We start from the raw sequence: 25928 nt of genomic DNA, 5'->3' as shown, positions 1-25928 counted from the left end.
GATCTCGAGTAGCAAGTTCCAATGAATGAAAAAGGAAGACCAAACCACCCCTTCGTTTTGCTGTATTTGTCTTTTACTGACACTTTGAGTCAGAGGCAGACGATGAAGAGGGTACTATCTTAGCCTGGGTTTTCTAAAGCGGAGCCAAAGACCAAAGCTCACATTCAGGGGTCACTCTGGGACGTGATCCCGGGGAACCCCTGAAATGGAAGGAGGAAAATCTCATTAAGCGGATTCAGGTAGGGCTTGGCCATCAATGGGGGTGACAAGATCCGTCCTACTGGGTCATCTCAGGTACCTCACGATAATCAGAACTGACCCCAGGTGACGGAAGTCAGTGAAGCACGGATCCTTCAGCTTCCACTCATCGTCAAAGCCCTGTTATCACGAACTCCGCCACATTTCTGGATTGTGTGTACCTGAGTGCTGAGCAGTCTCCCAAGGGGTCACCTCTTTCTGAGAAGTCCTGTGTCAGAACGCAGGAAGTGTGGAAGCACGGAAGGCAGGCCTGGTCAGCCCGCATGGAATGGTGATCACAGCGGCGTCTGGGGGAAAAGGTGGGGACTATCCGATGTGGGGCCAGGCAAACGACGTCCAGTGCAGCATGGCCCAATCTGATACTTACGGACAGCACCAAACCTAGGCGCATCAGATCAGTGTCACATTTCTGCCGTCTTGCCTAATGAGTCAAGGGAGGGGTTTTTAAAGATGGGGGAAAGCCAAAAAAAAATAATTCCAGGACCCAAGACATGGTGGGTAGTGGTTCTTTATTGTGCTGGCTGTAGCACATGACCACTCTCTTATCTAGAATGGCAAGTGCATTTTTAGGGCACATCCCAAAAAAAGCTATCATCTCAGCTCTTGCCATACATCTTGGTAGGTTATTGGTGACCCATAGGTGATCTCATAAGATTAACTAAAGGTATTCCCTTCTATTTTTTTTTTTATAGGAAAAATTAGCTTTCCGTGTTTAGGGAATGGAGATATTTTTTCCCTCTGTTGTTACTGCTATTGTCACCTTCGCAATTTATTCACCAGTATACACAACATTTCTTCAAAACAAAACAAAAGTTGATTGGAATATTTATTGAACTTCCACAGTGCACGACAGGAAGTGTGGAACCACAGCTTGTCTGCCTTCTCCAAATGCACCTTTGGAATATGAGCTCACAAACAGATCGCGGTGTGCAAGGGTCTCGCCACCTCTCTTCCCTCTGAGCCTCTGCTCAGAGGACAGACGAGGAGACTGAGACCCAAAGCGGTTACCGTAACGGGAGGAACAGAACAGGATGTGCCTGTGGTTTTCTCAGGGGAGCTGTTTGGGGCCCTGTGGTAGCCTGGTCCCCATGGGACCAAGTGACTTGCCCAGAAATCTTCTGGTCCTTCTCAGGTGCACCGTCCGAGGCATGGCCTCCTCGCTGTTCTCCTCCGAGCTGGAGCTGAGGGAGGAGGCCGCAGGTCCCGCGTGCGTGCCGTCCTCGCAGGGGAGCATGTTGCCCTGGCACTGTTGGCTCCCTGATGATTTGAGACTCTGGTTAAAAGCAGCCGAGGCCATGCACTCGGCCGCTGTGTGGTCACAGGCACAAAGCAGCTTCGCGCACAGGCTCTGCCCCGCACCTAAGAGGTAAGAACAGAGGAGCAGACATGAGACGGGGGAGGGTGGCAGGTGAAGGCCTCAGGGTGGGCCTTCCGCCCCCCCCACCTTGAACTTCTTGGCATCCAACACACTGATCCCGCTACTGGAAATACAGACTTTCTCCTCCTGATGAACTGATATGTCAACACAGTGGGACCTCGGTTTCCGAACGTAATGCATTCCGGAAGACCGAGTTCTGAAACGTGTGAAAACAGCCGACAGCCAAGCCTCAGGATCTTGCCCTCAGCGGAAGCTGCGTGACATGTTCGACTTCCGAGGCGTGTTCGAAAACTGAAGCATTTCTGGGTTTACGGCGTTTGTAAACCGACATGTTCGTCAAGGGAGGTGTTTGAAAACAGGTACTACTGTACCCCCCTTAGCGTCACCTCCTCCAGAACGCTTCCCTGAGCCCCGGCTACAATGGAGTATGTTTCCTGCAGGTTCCCACCCAGTCTTACCCTATGGTTCTGACAGTAGATTTTTTAAAATTTCCTATTTGTATTTTTATTAGCTAGATCTGGCCACCCTGCCCTATTTGCTGAACGTTTCAGTTGTACACAATGGGAGGGGCCATCGATAGCATCTGTGTGGCTCGAATGAAATAATGTGTTTCGAGGTGCTTAGATACAGATAACCATTCTGCAAATATTATCCTTGTTATCTGTAGTTTTCAAAGACCTTTCCTGTCGAATTTTTTCATCTTGATCCTACCATGAAGTATTCATAAAGCAGATCAGATTTTTTTCTCATTACACTGACCCTCCAAGTCTCCCACACTGGCCTTCACGTCAGCCCCAGACTCACGTATTTCAACAGCAAAGAGAGGAGAGGAGAAGCCGAGCAGAGGGGACACACACGTCAGCCAGCTCCCCCCAGAGCAGCGCTGGCTCTGAGATGCCCTCGGGTCTCGTCACCTGACAGCTGTCCCTGGTACAGGGCTCCGAGCTCAGAGCTCATGGGGTAGGAACTGGTTACTGGAGCTCTGTGGGAGTTCAGGCTACAAATGCAGTGCCCTGGATTCTGTGACACGGAATCGGGGACCCCTCAGCTGAGCAGATGACACCTCATGGCATGATTGCATCATGTGACAACCATAATCTGAACCTGCCAGCCATGGGTTCTAAGCCCACCCCTGCCCCTCGTCCCCTGTAAATGTGACAGAATGTAAATGTGTCCATGTTGGGTTCATGATCTGGTACCTGTCTATCTCCCCAACCTCCCTCGGAAGCACTACAGCCTCCCCCCTCCAGGCCGCCCTCCCAATGCCCACTTTCTCTTCCGGCAACACAGAACCATGTTGATCCTAAACTGCCAGGAGACTCCAAAAGGCCACGACTTCTTCTCTTCTCTTGGCACATCTACACCCAGCATGGCCATCTGGAAACCTGCTAATGTCTTGTAAGAGCTCACTACCTCTTCTGACTTCTCCCAAAGTGCCCTGTCCTCACCGCTGTACTCTGCAGGCTCCAACCCCCCTTACCCACAGTCCCAGGACACCTGTCTGCTCCATGAGATTAGAAAAGCCCTGGTTTTTCCCCCTTGCCTCCAGGCTGTGAGGGATTTGAGGCAGGGATCCTGCATGCCCACTGCTTTCCTAGTTCCCAGTGGAGGTTTGTTGTATCAGTAGGTAAGTGAGGGAATGAGTGAGTGACACATAAGCACAGAGCTCCTGGGAAGTGAGAGGCCCACGTGATCCCGCAGGATAGGACGGTCTGGAGGTGCATGCGACCTGCTGGACTGCAGAGGAAGGAGGGGCACTGGTGGCAGGACCAGCGGCTTCCCCAGGTGAAATACGAGCTTGGGAACAAACCCTGGCAGAGCTCTTGTGAAATGCTGCGGTGCAGGGAACATTTCCCTTAAATTGCAAAGCGTTTAAACTGGAAATGCAGCCACTGGTGTGGGGGAGGAAATGGAGCCCGAGGAGGCCCAGAAGGCCAGTGCTAAAAGCAAGCCTGGATTTGCGTTAAGACTGACGCTTGGGACCTGTGCCCACCTGCCTGAGGCCCCGAGTGGTCAGAGAGGAGCCTCCAGCTTCCAGGGTAGGGGGGAGTAGAGCTGCAGCCCCACCTCTCCCTCCAGCCAGAGCCACTCTCCTTTATGGGGTCCTTAGGAATGTCTCGCCTGGGAAAAACGTTTGCTTCTTAGGAAAAGACATGCACGGGCACAGACTCTTGGGTCTAGGTCTGAGGACGTGGTTTTACGGTCCCAATGCCAGCTCTGTCACTGACTTCTGCCTCTGTGACCTCGGGCCCCGGCCACCAGCTCTGCACGATGGGGAGACTCCCCGTGCTCTGTCTTCGGGTGGCTGTGAGGATACATTCTGCTAATACGTAGCGAGAGCTTACAGCAGCACCCAGTGAGCACTCAACAAGCATGGGCTCTGTTGTGTCTGGGCTGCTTCTAACCAGCTCTGGGACTCTAAGCAGCTGACTTAGCCTCTCGAACTTGAGTCTCCTCCTCAGTGGAATGGGCATCCTAGGAGGCACCTGAAAGTTCAGAAGAATATTAAGTCACAGGAGAGACGAAAAGTGCTGGGGAAAGCACCTGTAGGCATGAGCTGTGGTCCCGAGGCTGACCTGAAGAAAGAGTAACTCACTGAGCAGGCCCACAGCACTTACACTTGGGTACACCATCCGCGCACACCACCGCTGACTGAGGAAGCCTCTCGAGCAGGCAGCCCAGCCTTCTCACCTGTTCCAGGCAGCAGTGATGGGACAAACAGCACCTAAGACCAAGGAAAACCCTTTACTGCCCAGAGCTCCCAGCTGCCCCAGGCTCTCCCTCAAGGCCTGCTTCTCCCACACACTCTTGCAGCGAGAGAAGCCAGTGCTGTTTCCAGTGCACACAACACTGATTTATATGCAAGCCGAGAGCCACTACGTACGGTTGTTCAGGTTGTGGACTGCACAAAGGTACCACAGCAAAGGCGGCATGAGTGATACTGTGCACATCTTATAATTCACACATTTTGTTTATATTTTCATTATGATTCTGTTGACTGCAAAGATGAAAGAGTGTCATAGTCATTGACAGGAATTTTCCAACCAATGGAAATAAAGGGTCTTGAGGATGGGGTAACTTTTTAGTTTATAGCGAGGTATGAATTAGCAGTGACCTCACTCCCTCCAACCTTTTACGTAATGGAACCATTAGTCGCACATCCACAGGCCACCACCCTTGGTCCCCAGCCTTGAAAGAGCGCGAGCGGAGTAACTATTGACATCCATAAAGAACTGTATCTACAAATGTGCCCGGCGTGACCTCAGTAAACATAGGGGTGAGTCGGGGTCTTGCTGTCAGACCCAGCCATCTGGCCTGATAAAGCCTCACAATCTCCAGTGTCCCTCCAGCCAGAGGGAGGGATCTTGTGATGGCCCCAGCCAATTAATGGGCTACCATTGCTCCTTAAATCTTCCCTTTTCAACTCTTGCCTGTCCTTTAATAACTCTCAGTCCATCATGGAGACCACAGCCAGGGCAGAGATTAGTCATAAATTTTTGCATTTTGTTGATAGAGCTCGTACTCAGCGAAGTACCAGTTTCACCAACCTTTCCATGTTGCCAGCACTGAAAGGGAACCACCCCACGTCACGTGTCTCAGCCAATGGCTGCAGGTCGGTGTCAGCTGCGAACAGCAGCCCTCATTCAACTGTCATTGCAGCAGAGCCACACTGTCTTGTGTGCATTTGGCTGGGGTGCGTGGCGGTGGATGGTTAATACAATAGTTTAAAGTCTGAGTGAATCAGAAATCACACATGATCGAAAATGTCTTTGAAAAATCACTTGAAGTGCCCAGAATGTAAAGTATGCATGGTTTTGAAGACACCCTTGCAGAAAATGATTATCAGTTTGACTCACTCTTGCTTAGTCAAGGCTATGGATGTTAGTGTTTCACTTTCTTCCTTCTGGATCTCAGGGGAAGCCACATTGTAACTGACTCGATTGCCTGATCAAACCTCATCATTTTGTGAAAGGTGGTCAGAAAACCTTTGCAAAAGCATCCCCACTTTCTTTCCATGGAGTGCAGCAGAACACAGTGACTGCTGCTGCCTGGATTTCTATGCCTTGTCTAATCTCACTGAGGGCTGTGGACTCAGGAATGATAAATTGTTCCTGTCGAGGAGAGTGAAGAACAAGAAATTGTTCTCTGTCTTACCGAATTTCACAGTGTAAACATGCTATGATTCCACAGTGTGGTACACACTTTGCTAGAATAAAAACTTGTTCCGTGTCACCCAGTGGAAGGTAAATTTTGAAGGGGCAAGCACGACTGCAGTAGAATAGGAGGAAAACCTGTGGCGGCAAGGGTGGGTGGGTGCATGGTGAGTACTGCAGCCGCCAGACACCATCTGACCTGTGGATGACACATCCCACATTCCCACCATGACGGCATCCTTTGAGTTAACTACAATAGGCTTTGTCTCTTCTTTTTTTAAAAAAATTTCAGCAATAATTGTTGATTTTCCTTTGGGAATCACACCCTCTGAGAGGGGCATACCCTTCAATGCATGGCTCACAGTTGACCGGGGCCGTCTCCACGTGCAATCCGTCTTTCAACCTTATCAGCTCTACTCAGAACATTCCTCAAACTCATCTCCAGGTCGACTTCTCCATCACTTCCTCTGTTTTTCTTTTTTTTCCCCCTCTTTTTTTTCACTGCATTGATTATATTGGGTGGGATTTTTGTTTAGTTATCCACCTCTTTCCCTATGGAATCTCCTATTGGGCACAGGTCATTGCTTGTGATCTGCTTTGTTTAGGTTTCATCATTTTTGTGTCTTTACCACCTAGCATAGTCGCTGGCACAGAGCAAAAGCTCAAGAAATGTGGGTTGAATGCATATCTAAATGAATGAATGAATGAAGTCAGTGAAAATTCTCCCGAGAGTGGTAGATATAAAATTTAGCAGTTACACTTCAGAGTTGTTGTGGCCTCTTACAGAACAAATCAGTTGCACACCCTCATTCTATGTCGTTCATTGCAAAATAGGCAGATTTGGGGTCCTCTGAAGTGTCTTTGCAGGTTCACCCTCTTCAGGGAGCGGGGAGGTATTTGTGATGGGGCTCTTGACCCCAAATCAAAAGACGTGGGGCTGTCTGACTCTGTCCCTGGGTACCTGAATGATCTCAGACAAGTCTGAGCCTCGGCTGCTCATCAGGAAAATGGGCCTGTAATGGTGATGGGCCATCCTGGGTGAGATCTTGCAAGCAACAAGCTCTTTGTGAATCCTAAAGTGATGTCCAAGGTCGGGGAAGGCTATGACCTCGTTTTGCAGGCCGCCCCCGTGCTGCAGGCCCAACACTGTCGCCGGCTATACCTGTCCAGGGCGTCCCTGGGTTCGCCTCGTCCTTCTTGCCCGCAGTAACAGCCATAAGACTCGAACTCCTCCGGGCATCGGGACGTCAGACAGAACAGCATCTCTCCAAGCTGGGTCATCACCTGTGCGGTGTCCCCATTCCCCAAGTGCAGGAAGGTGAACCTGTCACAGGCTGACGAGAAACAAAGACTCAGGCTAGTGAGGACCGTCAGAACACGCCTCAGAAGGAGGGCAGTGTTCCCTGTGGCACTGCCCTTATCTTACCAGGAGATGTCCTCCATCTCCCATCGCCAGCTGTCTGGGGAACTGTTCTGTGGCTCGCCCCCGTCAGGGATGATCTGTCGTTCAGAGAGCAGGTCTGTGCTCTGCGCAGACTCCTGGCTAAATCCCCCCAGGCATGGGGACTCAGTCAGGACCAAAAATGCCCTTTGGGACACACTTTTTATTACTGAGAAGAGTGACTGTGTCCCACTCAGACCCCTAGGGTCCTCAGGCTTTCTGGCTCCATCACCTAAGCACACGCTGGCAGGGATTGCCTTTCAGAACCTTGATTTTCTTTCTCGGCCTCTCTCTCTCTCTCTCTCTCTCTCCACTTCTAGCCACCCCCACACCTGAAACTTCGGGTAAGTTAGGCTAAAGCCTGCAACTGCCTCCATAGCATTACACACTGTGGGAAGCTGTCATGGCAGTGCCCAAGCCCTCCTCTGTGTGCAGCCACCCGTGTGTCCTTGCTAAGACACCCCAAGGGAGGAGAGCCATGGAAGAATGAAACCCAAGTGTGTTATTCTTTCCAAGAAACCACAGGGTGGACAATGCCAGGCCCTTTCCTTCTGGGCCCGTGAGAGTGGGGAGGTCAGGCAAGTCACATCCTCTCCAAGTCTCTCATCTGCAAGGGGGGTGGCACCTTCTAGTCGCACCAGCACCAATGTGACAAGGTCACTGTGATCAGTGGCCTAAGGGTCTTTGCTGACGACCTAACCAAAGGATCTCAAGGCTGGGAGAGGACAGACATTTCTCAGCCTGCCTGCTTCTGCTCACCTTTTCCAGTTGTTTCCTCAGGACCGCTTTTGATGGATGACACGGCCAACCCCAAAGATTGAATGCCAGAGGGGACAACAGTTGCACTTCTGACTGCGGCGACCATCTCTGCAGATCCTGAAAACGCACAACCTTATGGTCCCTATTTAAAAGGTGGTTCAAGACGGGACTTGCAGGTGAGCACACGGTCAAGGCCGAGTGCAGGCGGGTATTTCAGAGCAACAGAGCATCGGGAGGGTGTCCTCAGACTGGGGTCGCAGACGTGAGGGCACAGTCTCAGGGATCCATGAATGCTACGTGGATCCCAAGTTTTCTGTAACCTTCGCACGGGCAGGAGTCTGTGCTGGACTGTGGATGACGTCTGGCTGAGAACAGTCACAGCCACCCAGGCCCACATTTGTGTCACGTTCCCTGTTGTGTCCCTGCCCAGTGCAGACCCATCATGGTGCTCCCCAGTGAAGGGCTAAGAATGGTGGAGAAATTAAGCCGACTCCTGGCCCCCAACAGTGTAGGCCAGCGAAGCTCTTCAGACCCCTCAAAACACTGCAACAGCTTCTCATCACACTCAGAATAAAGTGCAGCATTCTCACCATGGCCAGCCAGGCTGCCGCTGAGCTGGCCCTGCCTTCTCACACAGGCTCCCAGCCAGGATCTCTCTCCCTTTGCTCTCCTGTGTCCGTCCCGTCTGCCCTCTTAGCTGCAGGCAGCCCGGTCGCCAGCCCACAGGCCAAATCTCCAGCCCAGACCCGTCCAGACAAAGGAAGCAGCAGTAGGCCCTACCCCACCTATCTGCTGACTCAGGCTCCGTTCAGAGCACTGGGTGAATCCTGGCCATCGTCATGGACATGCTTGGCGGGGGAGACGAGAAGAAAGCATCGTCAAGTACTAAACGTGTTTTTGTAATGTGGAATTGCAGGTGGTTGACATAGAAGACAAAATACGGCTTTCTGTATTTGTCTAAACGCATCTGTTTAGCAGGTAAGCTTCCCTGTCTTCCTCGTAACAGATCTAAGTTTTAATTTCATTTGTCTGCTTTTGGGGTGCGGAAAAGCAAACTGGCTTCCTGATTTCTTCCATTCTGAGTTTGGGGTCTTTTTCCCAAGGCTCCTTTGGAACACACCTGATGTCATAAATGTATAGGGACAATGATATATACAAAGGTGGAAGAAACTGAGTGCGCTTACCTGGCGGGGCTGTGGTCCTCGCGGCTTCTCTGCCTTCCTGCTCTTGGCTTGCTTCTGCCCCCCAAAAAGAGAAACAGGGTGAACATCAACCCCAGCCTGTCCCATCTTGTTTTCCAGAGGCAGCTCCCATCCCACAGGGCGCAGGAAGCAGCATGGGCTCTGCTCCTGGTCACCTCCCAGGACAGCTGGTGATGGCAGGGTCACTGCTGAGCCAAAAAGGGACGCCCTTCCCCCGCCTCATCTGCACACAACGCAGGCTTGCTGACACTCAGCTGTGGGTGCGTCTGTTGAAATACTTTGGAAAAACAGATTTCTGCAGCACTTAAACGAGAAAAATGTCTTCGCATCCTATTTTTTTGAACAGAGCAGAAGGAAGCAGTAGAGTTGTGTGATTCCAGTTGCCAGCTATGTCCTGGCTGCAGGAAGGTTGCTGAGCCTGTTTTTCTATGAAATGCGTTTGTTGTTTAACCGTAATTAAGCTCATACTGTGCTATAGCCTGAGTATTTGTGTCCCCTCAGACTCCCATGTTGGAATGCTAACCCCTAATGTGACTAAAGTAGGGGTGGGGACATTGGGAGGTGATGAGGGGATGAGGGGATGAAGGCGGAACCCTCATAAATTGGTTTAATGCCCTATAGAGACCCCCGAGAGTGCCCTGACCCCTTCCTCCATGTAACGCCACAGGGAGAAGACAGCTATGAGCCAGGAAGCGGGCTCTCACCAGACACCGAATCTGCTGGTGCCTTGATCTCGGACTTCCAGCCTCTAGAACCATAAGACATACATTTCCGTTGGTTATAAGCCACCCGGTGGGAGGTACTTTGTTGTAGTACCTTTAGTACTTTGTTATAGTACCGAACTGACTAAGGCTTCCTACATGCCACCTACAGCGCCAAGTGCTTTCTTGTATTAACTTAGTGACAACCCGGTGAGCTAGGACGATGCTCGCTCTCACTGAGCGATGAGAACGGGGACACACTTGTTCAAGGTCAGGAGCTAGCCACTGGCAGAATGCTAACCCAGATCACCTGGCTAAAGCTGACCCTCCGAACCAAGACACCACGTTACTATCTCACTCTGGCTGTACCACCAAGAGCTAGAGATGGTAACTTCACAATATCTGGGAAAGGAAAGGGATTGCCTGAAATTGTCAAAGACCCAGATTATGATGATGTGATGTGAAAATCAGGCTTTGACATTGACTGAGGGACACAGTGCTCCAGCACAGGGAACATCTGAACCGTTCTGAGCCGGGGCACAAGGTTCTCCTCAAAGGCAAAATGTATTGATTTAAAGGAAAGGAACGCAAAGCTGTGCTACCCCAGGCACATGACCCCACCGCTGGCAGCTTCTCCTTTATCTGTAAAATGGGATAACAATGGCCCTCCCAGGCCAGGGGAGGACAGCCCAGACAACACAGGGTGTAGGGGCTTGGACACATCTGGTACAGTGAGGTCCTCACAAGGTCACTGCCCTCAACTATTCTTAGTAATTACTGAGTAGTTATTACCAGCGATTTATACTTACTAATAAGGGAGCCATGATTATTAATCACCACAAGCAAAGTATCTGGTTAGGTTCATTCTTCCAATGACTTCTCAGCCTAGACATTTTTAGGGAAGGGGCTGTTCTCCATGAGTCACTATTGTGTAATGGAAAAAAAAAAAAACAACAAGTCTTCCAGCTTCAAGGCTGTGGTTAGAGACCAGTCCAACAGGTCAGTCTCCTGGCGAATAACATGGAACTTTTAACCTCCCAGAGCCTCCGTTTCCTATTTCCTCTGGGCCCTGCCAAAAAGTGGTCACCAAACTGAACACAAATATTTAGGTGACATTTCTCCACTGGATTCCATGCTGTCCTTTGTGAAGTCCCCTATTCTTACTTGTCCTGGAGAGAGTGGTTCCTTGATGTGTCCTGGAAAGAGTGGTCAGTTGGTCAGCTCTGGTCTCAGCAGCCACTGGGAAAAGAAACCACCCAACTTCAATCATCCTTTCAGCACCTTAGCCAGGCCGGGAACGCCTGCAAACCAGACGGGTTTCGGGGCTGAGGGACTAAGGAGAGAAGGCCCATGGAAATCCGACTGGGAAGTCTGCACATTGGTGCTCCATTCAGTCTGGATTCAGTGGACAAGGGGCCAGATGAGGGTCAGTCCTGTGTTCAGGGAAAGAAACCAGCAAATGGGAGAAAGGGCCATTACCTCCCCTGGCTGGATCAGGCACCTTAAAAAGGGAGTTTAGTTTAGCAGTAAGGACGGACCCTCAAATCTCAGCCTTCCCACTCAGGTCTGTACCTGGGACGACTTCTCTCATCATCTCAACCTACCATCTCTATGCAAAGGTTATAGCAATTGTTTCATAGGGCTGTGTGAGCATTCAATGCGATTACATATTTTAAGCAAGTTGTCCAGTATCCTGTATACGATTTGATGGTATGTGCTGTTTTTATAGTCACACTAGGATTTCTGGAAGAAGATGCTGGTCCAGAATCTTCCCATGCTCTCTCTCCTTTAGTCCTTCTGCCACCTTAAAAGACAGGTATAATCATCCCTTTCCAGGGGCTGGTATCAATGGCCTGGCTCTTGGCCTGTTTTTGTAAATAAGGTTTTAGTGGCACACAGTCACACTTACCCAGGTATGAATTGTCTACAGCTCCTTTCCTGTACAACGGCAGAGTTGAGTCGTTACACCAGAGAGCCTGTATCTAAAATAGTTGCTCTCTGGCTCTTTACAGAAAGTTTTCCGACTGCTGCTTTATGCAAATAAGACATGGAAGCTTATTTGCTTCAGTGTGGTAAGCCACTTTCCCAAAGTCACACAGCCGAAACATGGGAGAGCCAGGATTCCGTCCCCAATCTGTGTGACTCTAAAACATAATTGTTCTAGGACATGATGGCGGCAGCATTTAGGAGCCCGATAGCTCTTCCTCACAGGGTGTCCCCCCTGCACCTGTGTGGTTGGTTTCTGACCTGCATTCAGGCCACCGCCGCCTCTGAAGGGCATTGGTGTGCGCTGTGTAGGTCGTGGGCGTGAGTGCGTGTGTGGGGGGTGAAGGTGTGCGTGAATCCACTCCCTTTCTCCAGTCAGTCTCTAGACCCCTGGAAGACCCTTATTTCCTTGGCGTGTTTCCCACGGTCATGCCACAATGAAAAATGTACCGATTTGGGATTATTCTGTGGCTGTCTGACGGGGCCATGACGTCCGCAGAGTATCATTAATTTAGAAAGGAACTAGCAGCTGCCAATCGTGCTGGGAGTGCTTGTTGTTTGGTGGAGCTTTGGTTTGGTGTAGGTGCCATTTCCTCTTTTCTCTCGACCTGGGCCCCAAGGCACGGGCTGTCTTGGAGCTGTTGGGAGTGAGACGCCCTTGGACATGGACATGGCCGGGGGTGAGACGTACGAACCATGAGCCTCTGCTTCTTTCGTCATAGCAGCAGCAGCAGAGAGAAATAGACAAACTTCTAAGGAGACGGTTGTGCACAGTGGTCTTCCTGAGGCCACTCAGAGAGGCGTAGAGTTGCCAGGGTTAGCAAATAAAATTACAGGATGCCCAGTTAGATTTGGATTTCAGAGGAACAACAAATCCTTTTAAAATGACGTATAAGTATGTCCCAGAATGGGCATGGGGCATACTTACACTCAAAAGTTATTTGTGGTTCATCTGAAGCTCAGCGTCAGACGGTGGAGGGTGAGGGCCCTGCATTTTATCTGACAGTTCTACTGAGGCCGGAGTAGGGGTGTGGGAGAAAGCTGAGCGAGTGGAGAGATTTGGGGTCGGAGAACAAAGGCTGGCTCTGGAAAGTCCTTGAGGCCATTCCCGGGAAGGCCCAGCAGGGGGTGTTTTAGGGGAGTTCATTCTCTAGCAAGTAGGCGATGGTACAATTAAAATGGGGGCCTTTGGGTCGCATGCAGTTCCCCGACCCCGTGCTCACCTTCTCCTGAGAGGGCCATCAGGCTGCTTTCTGTGGGCTTTACAGGATCCACTGGAAAAAGAGAGCCCCCGACAGCAATGACCCATGGAAGCAGTGTCAATAGCAAGTGCCAAAGGTCTCAAATGAGAACAGGCTGGGGACCGGAGGACCCAGGAGGAGCAGGCTGTACAAGGTGCTATGAGGAAAGGGCACCCTCCTGCCTTAGGAGCCCCAGCCTCTCATGCATACACCTCCCTTAATGCAGGGGTGCCCAGCAAGGCCCCAGCTCAGGAGGGACCCCAGCTGGCTCTGGGTTCTGGTGACAATATCGGACGCGGCCTGTGACAATGAGAGGACTGCAAACTCCAAAGGTCTGCCCAGGTGTACCTCTGAACTTCCCAGCCCAGGTACCCATGGTATTGGGGCTGAGAGATTGTGGGAACTTTGGTGAACAAGGAATGACAGGCATGAATTGTATGTGTGTCCACTGGCTCCCATCAGGCGTCTGGCCCCTGTGGTGTAAGTAAGGGAAGCTTCCCGAGGAGGCTTTACCTCTGGGCAGAAGGGTCGTCAGCTCCTTCCTGCTGGTTGTCTCTGAAAAACAAAACAGAAACAAAAATGGAAAGTCTATTCAGAGCAGTGGGCTTGGGGGATGTTGGAAGGTGCTGGTCTTGGCACCTGAAGATACACAGCACCCCCTTGAAGGTCCCCCACCAGCTCCTGCCCCTGATCGTCAGACATGCAGGGTCCGGTCCTTCCTACCCGGAGGCTGAACCAGACAGAAGGAGGCGTCCAGGAGGTTCAGGGAGGAGTTGATACTGGACTCAGCCAAGCACTGTATGGCCGCCTTGTCGCAGGTGCACAGCAGGCGCTCGCAAGGGTCTCTGGACTCTGTGCACAGAACAAGGGCACAGCCGGTTGGAAGATGTCACTGGGAATCCTAAGAGGTAACTGACACAGACTCCCAAACTGAACTCCCCATCAGTCCCTCCCAAGCCCCATGCCTCTTGCATGTGTCTCTTCTCTTGTGTGAGCCCCATGTCCTGTGTGAGCCCCATGTCGTGTGTCAGCCCCATGTCCTCTGTCAGCCCCATGTCCTGTGTCAGCCCCATGTTTTGTGTCAGCCCCATGTTCTGTGTCAGCCCCATGTCCTGTGTCAGCCCCATGTCCTGTGTCAGCCCCATGTCCTGTGTCAGCCCCATGTCCTGTGTCAGCCCCATGTTTTGTGTCAGCCCCTGCTGCCCCATCTGGGGGGTGCAGAGCAGTCCTTCGAAAACCCAGGTCTCAGTATCACACCATGTCTTTTCTTGTGTTCAGAATCCCCCAACAACTCCCCAACTCAAAGTTCCTTCTCAGAGAACATCTCCTTCCCCCCTCATCACTCCATTTTTGACTCACGGATCCCCTGTTGCTCAAACACCCCAGGCACCTCGAGCCTCGGGGTTTATCACGTGCTGCTTCCTCCACCTGCACTGCTCTTCTCCGGGATATGCCTCGTCTCTGTCTTTGCTCACTGTCACCTGCTCAGAGAGGCTTCTCTTGACCTTCCTATTTAAATGGACACCCACCCCAGCCTCCCTATGCCTTTTCCCTGATTTATTGTCTGACACAGCTCTTGCCATTACCTAACATACGCTATCATTTGCTTTTGGTATTTTTCAGTGTCAGACAACCATGAGAAAATCCCAGAAGGTCAGGATATCTCCGGCACCTTGGTGCTTATCTTGCAGTTGGTGTACGTGCTCAGTAAGTATCTGTTGAATGAATGAATGAATGAATGAATGAATGGTGCTTTGAGTGCTCACTGTGCACGTCACCTAGTGATTTACGCCCATGCCTCACCTTGTGCTGACCCTAATGCTCCAAACTCCAGCCAATCCACGTCACCTGGGTTCACACCCTGGCTCTGTGACCTAGCAGCGCTGTGACTTTGGGCAAGTTATCCAACTCCTCTGAGCTTTCTTCTCCTTGTCTGAAAATGGGGAACAATGCCCCCCATCTAACAAGGTTGTTCGGACGATCAGAGTTGCTTTGTAAAAAGCCTATGGCACATAATAGGCACTTTATTAAAAAGGGCAGCTCCAATATGGTACCCGCAAGGCGCCATGTTTTTTCCCTCTAGCCTTTGTCTATTCTGCTTCGGCCAGGGTTTCCCAGAGACGTGGGATAAAATTCCTGTAGTCACACAGCGAGTGAGGTAGGGCCGCGTGTCTGATTCGTACAAACCACCACTACAGCCTCGTTCACCCCTCACAGCTTCCACCTCCAGTCCATCACCGACTCCTTAACACACACCAGTCACTGTGCGGACTGCTTTATGAGCATCACTGAATTTTCCTAACCAATCTCTGAAGCAGGTGTTCTCCTCCCCATTTTGTGGTGCAGCAGAGATAACTGCCCCAATGTCACACGCTGCATAAGGAGCAAACGATTTGCCCTTCCCAAGCTCCCGCGGTTGCTACAAGTATAAAATTATAAAGAAAGTAATCTGCTGATCAATATTGTATCGATTCAAAAAGCATCTATTGTGCCTCAGCCGTGCAAGGTGTAGGTGCCATAGAACCGGCCCTCGTGGGGCTCCTCGTACAGAGGACGGCATTGCCAGTGGCGGTGGTCATGAGCGTGGACCCCAGGAGCCTTCGGCCTGGTCCAGCCTGACGTCTCTGAACTGTCATTTCTCCGCCCAGCCCCCAGGACACCTGGGCATGCTCACCACACGTGATCTTCTTGCTGACGCAGTTGACCTCTGTGCTAAGCTTGGCAGGGTCCTGGAAGCAGTCCATCTCAGCGGCCTCCTCATAGCATCTGCGGTGCTGGAAACAGCAACTGTGCAGGGGGGGCAGGGTCAGGAGAGAGGGAGGCCGCCTGTGATCACGCGTGTCTCTGGATGGTTCCTGGCAGTGGTTTGTTTGTAATACTCAGTACACACACACGGTCTGAATGATATTATCTAGGCAGCAGGTTCTGTTATTACTACGAGCCTTTCCATATATGGGACTGAAACACACAGGGCTCTGTAACATGCCGAGGTCGAGGCTGATCACAGAGCGTGGCTGACACTCAGTGTGGGAGGTCAGGTGGCACCTGCACACAGGACATCCGTGGAGAACAATGGAAAGCAGAAAAAAATACACAGGCAGCGGGTGACCTTGGGCAACTTACTGAGTTTCTCCTACTATGTAGCTCATAAGAATTTTGGGCATTCAAGAAAACGTCTGTAGATTCTGCCACATGGTGGGCACTCAGGAAATGGTAGCAATCTAATGTACCAGTTCAAGGTGGCAATAACCTGTCCTCCAGGAATTTGGAAATCCCCATCTCCATCAACTGAACTGTATAAAGTAATTGAATTGGGTGTGACCCACAATTCTGCCAGTTTCTTGCCATCAGTGCTTTGATCATTCTTTTTGGGTTGGGGACAGTGATGAATTGCTGCTTCATTTCTTTGACTTCTAGGTTTGCAAGGTGTTTGAATAATTACAGGAGGGGGCAAGGGAGGGCCTGACAGGAGAACTTGTTCCCAGGAATGGCTATAGCGCCAGGCCCCATACAGGACCAGCCTCTCCCTTTCTGAATCTCAATGAGCTGGCTCCAGGGGTCGCTTTGCTCTTGGTCCCAGAAATGGGAAGCTACCCTTTGGGTCCAGACGTGACTTACAGCCTGTCTTAGAGATTTTGAGATGGGACAGATGTATTGTCTAAGTCCAAAGCTATTATTCCTTATCAATCAGGAAGATCTCACTTTTTGATTGAATCATTTATTTATTTTTCATCTCCGAAAAGGAAGTGGAGGCTGACCACCTCATCCATCAGTGAGTTTGCTGGGCTTTCTGTGCCTGGGGCTGTGGTCCAGGCTGGGGGTGCCCAGAAATAGTACTGTGCAGACCTTAGACGGCGTGGAGTGGAGCGGGAGGCAGGCCGTGCGTGCAGACTCTCCCGGGTGGTAACAGGTGCAAGAAATGGAAGCACAGGTGTTCGGGAACCCAGAGGTTGCCCTGCGCCTCTGAGGCAAGGCGTTCACAGAGTGTCCTAGAGGACAAAGGCCAGGGGAGACATGGGCTGCCCGCTGGATAACAAAGGGGCGTCCTCCCGTCCCTCCTGGGAGCCTGTGTAGCTGACAGCACACACACCATCACACGAGATAGAGGTACCAGCAGGAGGGGGACATGGCTCCTGGAGCAGCACTGAGAGCAGGGTTCAATGTTCTGCTTTCATACCACTGTTGCCACTGTTGCTACGGTTACAAGTACTAGTACTAGTACTACTCCTCCAGCTTTACTAGTACTTCTATTACTGCTAGTAGTATTGCAGCTGTTACCACGAGTACTACTACTACTGATAGTAGGACTACTGCTACTACTAGTACTGTTACTCCTACCACAACGGCCCTACAGTGACTGTCACTATTGCTCCTATGACTCTAACTGCGACTATTGTTACAATCACTACTCCTACTAGAGCCCTCCTACAGCTATTACTATTGCGTACTCACTAATACTCTTGAGTACTCCATGCACCAGGCAGAATCCCACCAATTTAACTTGTATTTGGTCGTGGAATCCTAAATAATAACTCTAGGAGGCAGGCATTATTACTACCTCCATTGTAGAGAAGAAGAAACTGGAGCACAAAACAATGGCGTGCCTAAGGTCACAGAGCCCATAGGAACAGAGAACTGGAATTACTGGGTCGTAGGCAATATATCTTAAAGCGCTGACAGATTCCACCAAATCTTCCTGACTGATCTCCCTGTGGCCAGTGTCGGTTTGGCATGTCCTTGAGAACACTTGATGCTTCTAAGGTTTTAAATTTGAGTGCCAATCTGATGGGTAAAATTGGTATCTGGTTTTAATTTACTTCCCTTGTATGTAGGGAGGGAGTACGTCTTTATTGGCCACTTGTATTTTCCCCATGTTCCCTGCTAGGCATTTACCTCTTCGAAGCAGGGACTGGTTATATCGAGTACAGTGTTCACATATGATTGGACTTGGTGCGTGTTTGTTGAAAATCGAACAGAAACCTTCATAGTTGCTTTGAAGCAGCCGTGATAGTCCTGGTACGTAGGACTATCCTGAATAAACGTAATTCTCAAATTTTGTTATGCTTAATGGTCACTCGGAGAGCTTGTTGAAAATCCAGACTTCCAGGTTCTACCTAAAGGTATTCTGAGTCCATCGGTCTGGGAGGGGCCTTTGGAATCTGCACTTTTAGCAAGCACTTTGGTGGGTCTGATACAGGTGGACCCAAACTTTGAGAAACGAACATGAAGATTTGTATATCAGACATAACATAGGATCATGATAACTTCCCAGAACATGAGCAGATCACAGATCGCTCTGCAATTTAAAGATGAGGAGAGCAGTCACCCAGCGGGTAAGTCGTCGAATTCAGACGCCTCCCGAGTCCCCAGTCCAGGGAGCTCTCTGTGTCCCATTCCACCCAAGGACCAGCCAGGCCGCCACAGCCTTCCGTTTGGTCTTTCTCACCTGTCAGACTCGTCCACGGGCAGCCCTTCCATCTCAAACCTGCAGGCACAGCCGTAGTCTTCCAAGTCTCGGGGGCAGAGCCCAGCCACACACCTCAGACCGCTGACGAACTGGAGCAGCGCCGGGAAGTTGGTGAAGACAGCCTGCAGCCATGTGAAATGGGAGCCCAGGCAGTCTGCAGGGGGGACAGCAGGGCCGGTGCTGGGGCCAGGTCGAGGAGGGAGCCCCCATCCCCAGGACTCCGTACAGCATGAGCGGATGGTACCTCGTCAACCTACTGAACACCTCCTGGGGACTCAGGACTGTGTTAAGCAATTAAAGCGAAGTGGGTTTGTAAGATGGGGTCCCTGGTGATTGCCCACCTAACAGCCAATATCCCGTCTTCCTTACCAACAAACCTGAAAAGGCCTCCAGAAAGGTGGGCCTTCTCCCCAAATCCCTGGGGATGTCACATGATCATTCTCAGCTGACCATGGTAATCCCACGTTTCCATGATGGCCTGGGGCTGAGCAGGGGACCCAGATCTAACCAAAACAACTTGAGGGGACATCCATTAGAGGCGCTGGGGAAATATTTATTCCCTAATAAAGAACAAAGGCGTGAAGAAGATCCTTTGGATCTACCATTCTCCTCCCTTGAGTGTGGGTGAGGATATGCTGGCCGGAACTGCAGCAACCCCCTTGCCACCCTGAGGCCCCACGCCTAAAGACGAACACCAGTGGGGTGAGACAGAATGAGCCCGCTGGCTCTCAGATACCCGTGTTGAGCTACTGCACCGGTCCTGGTGACTTCAGATAGCTTGTGAGAGATAATTTAATGTCTTTATTATTTACGTCACTCTTAGTTTGTTGAATGGATCCCACATGAGACAGTACCAGCACTAGAGAACTGTCAGTGCAGGGAGAGAAGAGGTACAGACATTAAGAATTTGGGGGCACCTTCTATGTGCCAGAAACTGTACTATGTGCTTTAAATAACACCATAGTGATGATGGATAGAGCGACTAATGCTTTAGAAAGCATTCACGTTGTCTCTTATCCCATAAATCCCATGTTAATCCTGCAAGGTACATGCTATTCTGTCCCTTCCATTTCACAGGTAAAGAAACTGAAGGTCAGAGACACGTGCAAGGTACCCACCAGCAATTATGACTTGCCCTAAACAAAAATGCTCTTGCAAACAAAATTGGCAAGAAGACAGTATCCAGATTTGGGGGCTGCTTTGTGCCCACTTTTCCATTCTCCGCCTTTCTGACTGGGAGACCACTAGGTGCCAAGTGGGCTGGTCTCACAGCCCTGATTTAAATGCAGAGGGTCATGAGAGGGAGCTTGGGGGGCATTTCAAGTTGCCTGTAAGGACCAGTTCTACCTCTGACAGTTCTAGCTTCTTTCTACCTCAAGCAAACTTCCTTCTCATGTTTTGTTTCCACACAGCGTAATGAGAAACATGAAGGAATGATTCTATGCTGATGGGAAAAGCCACTCTAAGGTATGGGTGTGTGCATGTGCACGTGTGTGTGTATGTATGATATATTGACATATATATAAATACATATAATTAAATACACACATTTAAGTATTATATCCACCATTGTCTAATCCAATAGCAATTCAGAGTCTCTTCACTCATGTCCATCATATTATAAACTTATTTTTTGGGCACTTTTAGTAATCACTGATAAGATCCATTGTGGTGTCCTGCAATCGATAGTTGCATAATAGATATATAACTGATAAACGGGATACTTGACACTCTGAAATTCTTCGGCTTCACGTATACTTACTAGTCGAGGAGGAAAAATAAAATTATTTTGGTGTAGGGCGACTGAGCTCTGGTCTCAGAGGAAAATTTCTCCCTTCTAGTTGTGTGGGTTTGGGTCACTTAACTCCCTTAGGCTCAGTTTCCTCATCTGGAAAATGGGGATGCCATTTCCCTCTTGCCAGGTTGTGGCCAGGACTAATTAGTGAAGTCACTCTGCAACTCAGAGAGGCACCCTGCATTAAAGGCACCACTGGTCTCGTCAGGATCACAGTGATTGGGGCTAGCTGGGAAGGCCATGGGAGCTCAGAGGGCAGACAATCAGGCCCGGTGATTTCCTTAGATTTCCCACACACACTCCATGTCCTGACACTTGGTGGATAACAGCAATTTCAGATTTAACTTACCAAAAATTTCTGTCGCACTTTCCACATTTTTAAACACCCCATTAAAGAACGTGACATCTAAGTGGAAGGAAGAGAAAACAAATTACAGAGCTCTGGTCTCTCCCCTACCTCCTCCCCATCCATAGGCCGGGTAAAGAGTAAGTAAAACCCTTTCTCTTTCTCTAAGGATAGATTTGACCTTGGGCTACAATTCTAGTAACACAGGTTACCATGGAGACCTGATAAGATGAAATAGGACTTGTGTTACCAGGCAACATTGCTCCATGGTTAAAAAAAAAAAAAAAAAAATGACCCCTGGATGGTAAGTTGTCTCTGGACTGGCAAGAAGTATGGATGAACTACAAATACCAGGTGGGAAGTTATTATTTTGGGTCTCTCTCAGTGTGATGACGCCTGCAACTGGGCATGTCCCTTCTGGGCATCCTAGAAATTATAGCTACGAACTTGGTATTAGAGGTACTGATTCCTACGGAGAATTAGGCTGCGAGGCCAGGCAGGTGCTGTGGTTGCCCCTCGTGAGCCCCACTCTCTTGCACCTGACTCATTACATAGGGTTCCTGGGACACTGTTTTGTCACTGCCAAGGCCACTCTCCCTGCTTGGCACACTGTGTTTCCTGGCCTGGATCCTTCTAAGTGCCAAGCGTGGCCTGTAAGTCTGAAAGTCTACTTAACACCTCCCCGTGGGTATCGGACTTCCCATGGAGATTATACCTTTGGGAGAGAGGCCACTTGTCATTTGGACCTAGATGGGGCTGATCACTTTGCGTACAGGGGCTCATGCACAAATAATTCGGTTGACTCAACTCACCTCCCTGAAAGGTCGAAAATGAACCTTTAATTCATCAGCTAGTTCACTGTGTATTAAGTTCTTCAGCGATACCCATAGAAGAACCCACTTGAGAAATCTTTATCATCCATCACTAGGAAAATGTTCCCTTCCCCAAGGAACATTATACATCCTTCTTTTTAATAACTAGAGCCCGGCAATCAATCATCTATCTCTTTTTTTTTTCTGCCCTAGGAAGCTCAGAACTCATTTGAAGCTAAAATACAGTTACCATATAATCATTATAATCAGCCCATTTACTTCCTTCTTCTCCTGGGTTCCCCTTCCAGCTGACATTTATCTTTTGACGGGAATTTCTAGTACTTTATCTCAAAGGAGAGACCCGTGGTGGGTCAGACACTAGGGGAGAGGCTTTTGAATCTCACCTGAGTCCCTTTACCTATCAGTATCATACAGTAAGTGGCTCTAGGGTATATTCAGAAGGGCTCATTTTCTCTGCCAATATCCCAGACAACTTTCTACCCGGCTAGGTCTCCAAAGAAAAGTTCAACGAATACATACTGAGATTTTTTGAGAGTCCCGGAGGCAGCACCTGTGGGCGGTGTGGGATGTCCAGAGGGTGGCCCCCTATAAGCAGGAGTGCAGGATTAGTACAAATCTGTCACAGCCCACTTGCTGGGCTGAGGCTGGAAGGTGGCAGACAGGACATCAACATGGAAATGCAAATTCAGGTCTGTGCATATTTTTCTAGCACCTGCTATGTGCCAGGTCTCTCTCTGTGCGAGTTTCTGAACAAACTAATGCGGACTTTCCAACGAGGAGGGAGATTCGGGACTTCCATTCCATCTGAAACCTTATCCCAGAGCCCACATACTTTCTCTGGCACATCTTACGTTTGGCATGACTGCCTCAGAAACTATTTAATAACATGCCAGCCAACAGCTAAGAATACTTAAGCAGCGATTGTAAAACTTTGCCTGCTCCTTGGGAATTACTTCCGTGGTGATTCCTTTACACAGCTGAGAATGAAGTTCCCATCCTGGAGGGGGCAGGTGCCCCTATCAGTGATAGGTGCTAATTGGGGGTGTTTGCTCCCCCATACTCCTGCCTACTCTCAGCATGTCACCGCCCACACATTTTCATTACCGGGTTTCCCCGAAAATAAGACCTATCTGGACCATCAGCTCTAATGCGTCTTTTGGAGCAAAAATAAATATAAGATCTGGTATTACATTATATTATCCGGTCTTACGTTATATTAAAATAAGATCGGGTCGTATATTAATTTTTACTCCAAAAGACGCATTAGAGCTGATGGGCCGGTTAGGTCTTATTTTGGGGGAAACACTGTAGCAACCAAAAAAGTCACCCTGGATTTTAAATTGCTTATCCCAGGGGACTGAGTTAGTTCACTCTCACGGTCCAGAGGGGTGGGGTTGGGAGAGAGATCGACAGGCAGAGGAAATGTAAGGCCAAAATTCAGCAGAATAAAACTGATTCTAAGCATTACCTTGTCTTGTACACCTGAAACTAATAAATTAAAAAAAAAAACAAACAAACTGATTCTGACTCAGCAAAAGTGTCATCGTGAGCGGAAGGTGACCAGCCTCCATCTTGTTCCAGGCTCACTCTGCACCACCTCATCTCATCCTCTGCCCGGTGCTGGGAGGCACGTATGGTCATTACCATTTCCTAGACAACGAAACTGAGACTCACTGAGGAAGCCCTAGCGTCTTCTGACCAGGTACCTAGACTTTTCTTGGTCTGGCCCCTGATTGGCTCTGACAAACCATCTCTTACCTTGAACCTTATGCTCCTGCGATGCTGAAAAGCCTATCATTTCCTAGACACCAAACTACTTGCCATCCTGCCTTTGCTTGTGCTGTGCCTTAGGCCTGGGGTGTCCTCCTGTTTGTCTGCTCCCCTTTGCATTACTGTCTCTCCCTGACATTTTAGGGTATCCCTCTAAGTTTAAGGAGCCCTACCTGACCCCCAAACTGGGCTGTTAGGGATAACTTTCCTGTGCTCCCCTCTTGCCAGGCAGCCTTCTCTCATTGTACTTAGGATCCCAGGTTGCAATGATCTGTTTCTGTGACTGTTTCCTCAACTAAACGGGGCACTCGTTGTGTGCAAGCGCTATGATAGATTGAAGCGCAAGCAGGAGCATTCCCATGGTTGAACTATGCCAATGACCAACTTATAAGCCAATGAATGATGCCCCACTAGAATGATAGAAATCCTCGTCTAGTAAAACTTGAAGCAAATTTACAAGATGTCATCTCTAGAAAGTAGAAGGATAAGGTCTATTAGTGGTCATGAGTGAGACTTCATAGTGTTAAGTATTCTACGCCGGAGATCAACCAGCATTGTCTTAACATCTGACTCAGCTTGTACTGCCATGAGAAAGCACTGGAAAACTATAGACTATTTCAGAATTGTGTCACCCCAAATGAGGCGAGTCAAGATCGGAGTTGCAGTTTGATCAAGTTGAGTTGAGGTCTTGGTAAAGGTTTAGCAGCTGACCTAACAGTCCCAGTCACACTAATGATGGGGACCCCAGTCATGACAAAAATGTTTTAATAAGGAGAAAAATCACATATGGAAGAAGTAATGAATCAGTAGAAAGCCAGTAGAAACTTCTGGAGGTGGTTGATCCACTCTGCCTTGGAAAGAAGGTCCGGGATGGTGTTTGGAAGGGTCTGGACCCGAGGGAAGACTTTGTGTCTTATGTAAAGTGGTTATACTATAATTTCAACATACATGCTTCTGGGTGACATGTTAATCTCTTGTATTATCTACTAGCTTGGGTCATGGTCAAGATAAATTATCCATAATATTTGTGGATTCACTTGGTCTCACTTTCACTGCTGTGTTTAGAAGGAAACCTTACTTAGAGAGGGGAGGATAAGTGTGTTGATCCTGAGTTTACCTGAATATGAGAAGGGAAGGAGAAGAATGTCTGGATACATGAGTGATATCAATTACTGGCGGTGCCCAATCCGTTGTAGGAAGGAAAGAAGTGGGTTGAGGTGTTTGATAGCTGCACAAACATGCAAACAAGAAAGAAAAGAGGATGGGGCAAGAAGTCTCAGATTTGAAACCAAGACTCTAAGTGAACTTGAAATTATTATCCCAGGGTACCAAGAAGTTTGCTTTGATGACCGGGTTTTGGTAGCATGAGACCCAGCTTTAGAGTGTGGGGGTGGAAGAGTTTTTCCTTTCTAATCCACATGCCTACAAAAGGGGAAAGGGGGCAGCTGCACATCTGTAAGGTCAACCCACTCCAAGGATATCAGCAAAACCAGGCACCGCGGCCAGTGAGCCCACGGGGAGGGAGGTTATTCACCGGCTACCTTATCTTTTGCTCTTCCGGTTCTCCACCTCATCTCCCTTCTCACATTTTCATGCACTCTACAACTTGCTCAAAAATATCAGTTGAATTAAACCTATGAATTATCATTAATGTTTGATTTCCATCAGTCATTAGGCAAGGGGCTAAAGTACTAATAAATGCATCAGATGAAATTTGACAAGACATCCCAATGTTCATGTAATTATATCCTGAGACAGAAATACGATGTAAATTACCCATACTCACCGACATGTGGGGCCATCAGCATCCCTATGAGCAGAAGCACAATCATAGCAGGAGAGCACAGGATGGGAAAGCGGCCTCAACAGGAACGGCTCCTGGGAGAGAAGTCTGCGGAATATGACAAGTGTGCTTTCAGGAATAAGAACCCACAGGAGCCCTTTGTCCCATGAGGCAGTGAGGTAAAAGGAGAAAGCCTTGACAGGGTTTCTGTCCAGCTTTGCCACTAACTAGCAGTATGACATTGAAGAGATCACGTGCCCTCTGTGAGACTCAGTTTATCCATCTGTAACATGGAAACTTAGCTGCGTGCTCCTTGAGGACACCTCTGTGGTCTCCTTTATTCATTAATCCCATGGCATGTATTGTGTGTCAGACGTGTTGCAGGGGTCGGTCCAGGGATGCAAGGTGAGGAAAGCACACTCCTCACCTGTGGGTTCGGAGATTACGAGGGAAGGGAGGCAATCAAAAAAGTGCTATAGTTTGACTTTTGCGAATTAATATTTGATTGCCATCACTCATTAGGCAAGGGGATAAAGTAATAATAAGCAACTCAGATGAAAGTGACACTACGTCCCAGTGTTCATGTAATTATATACTAAGACAGAAATACAGATTGAATTTTAATTAACCCATAAGTTGTGATACACCAGCATTCCGAGTTATCTATTGAGCAGGCTGACTTTGCACCTTCTTACCTACATCTCTTGACATGAATACATTTGGTGATCCTCACGGAGGCGCTGCCTGCTAGCAAACTATGCTTCTCCTGCAGCAGCTCCCTCTTTCTTCTTTTCCTTCGTTTGTAAGCCATTTG

At 49.3% G+C, this 25928-nt stretch overlaps 1 protein-coding gene across 1 annotated transcript; it reads right to left on the bottom strand.

The window, feature by feature from the left end:
- Window positions 1-1306: 1306 nt before the first annotated feature.
- On the bottom strand, window positions 1307-25925 carry OC90 (otoconin 90; the record flags this gene model as incomplete). Its single annotated transcript, XM_081070892.1, has 13 exons — window positions 1307-1617; window positions 4255-4361; window positions 6953-7124; window positions 7991-8107; window positions 9175-9228; window positions 13103-13153; window positions 13634-13675; window positions 13844-13972; window positions 15795-15907; window positions 18567-18741; window positions 20732-20788; window positions 22081-22146; window positions 25814-25925. 13 exons carry the CDS (start codon window positions 25923-25925, stop codon window positions 1307-1309), a joined length of 1506 nt encoding a protein of 501 aa, XP_080927018.1.
- Between the last annotated feature and the right edge of the window lie 3 nt (window positions 25926-25928).

This window comes from Rhinolophus hipposideros, assembly GCF_964194185.1.
Source record: "Rhinolophus hipposideros genome assembly, chromosome: 13".
Classification (NCBI taxonomy): domain Eukaryota; kingdom Metazoa; phylum Chordata; class Mammalia; order Chiroptera; family Rhinolophidae; genus Rhinolophus; species Rhinolophus hipposideros.
This window is presented reverse-complemented; position numbering and strand designations above follow the sequence as displayed.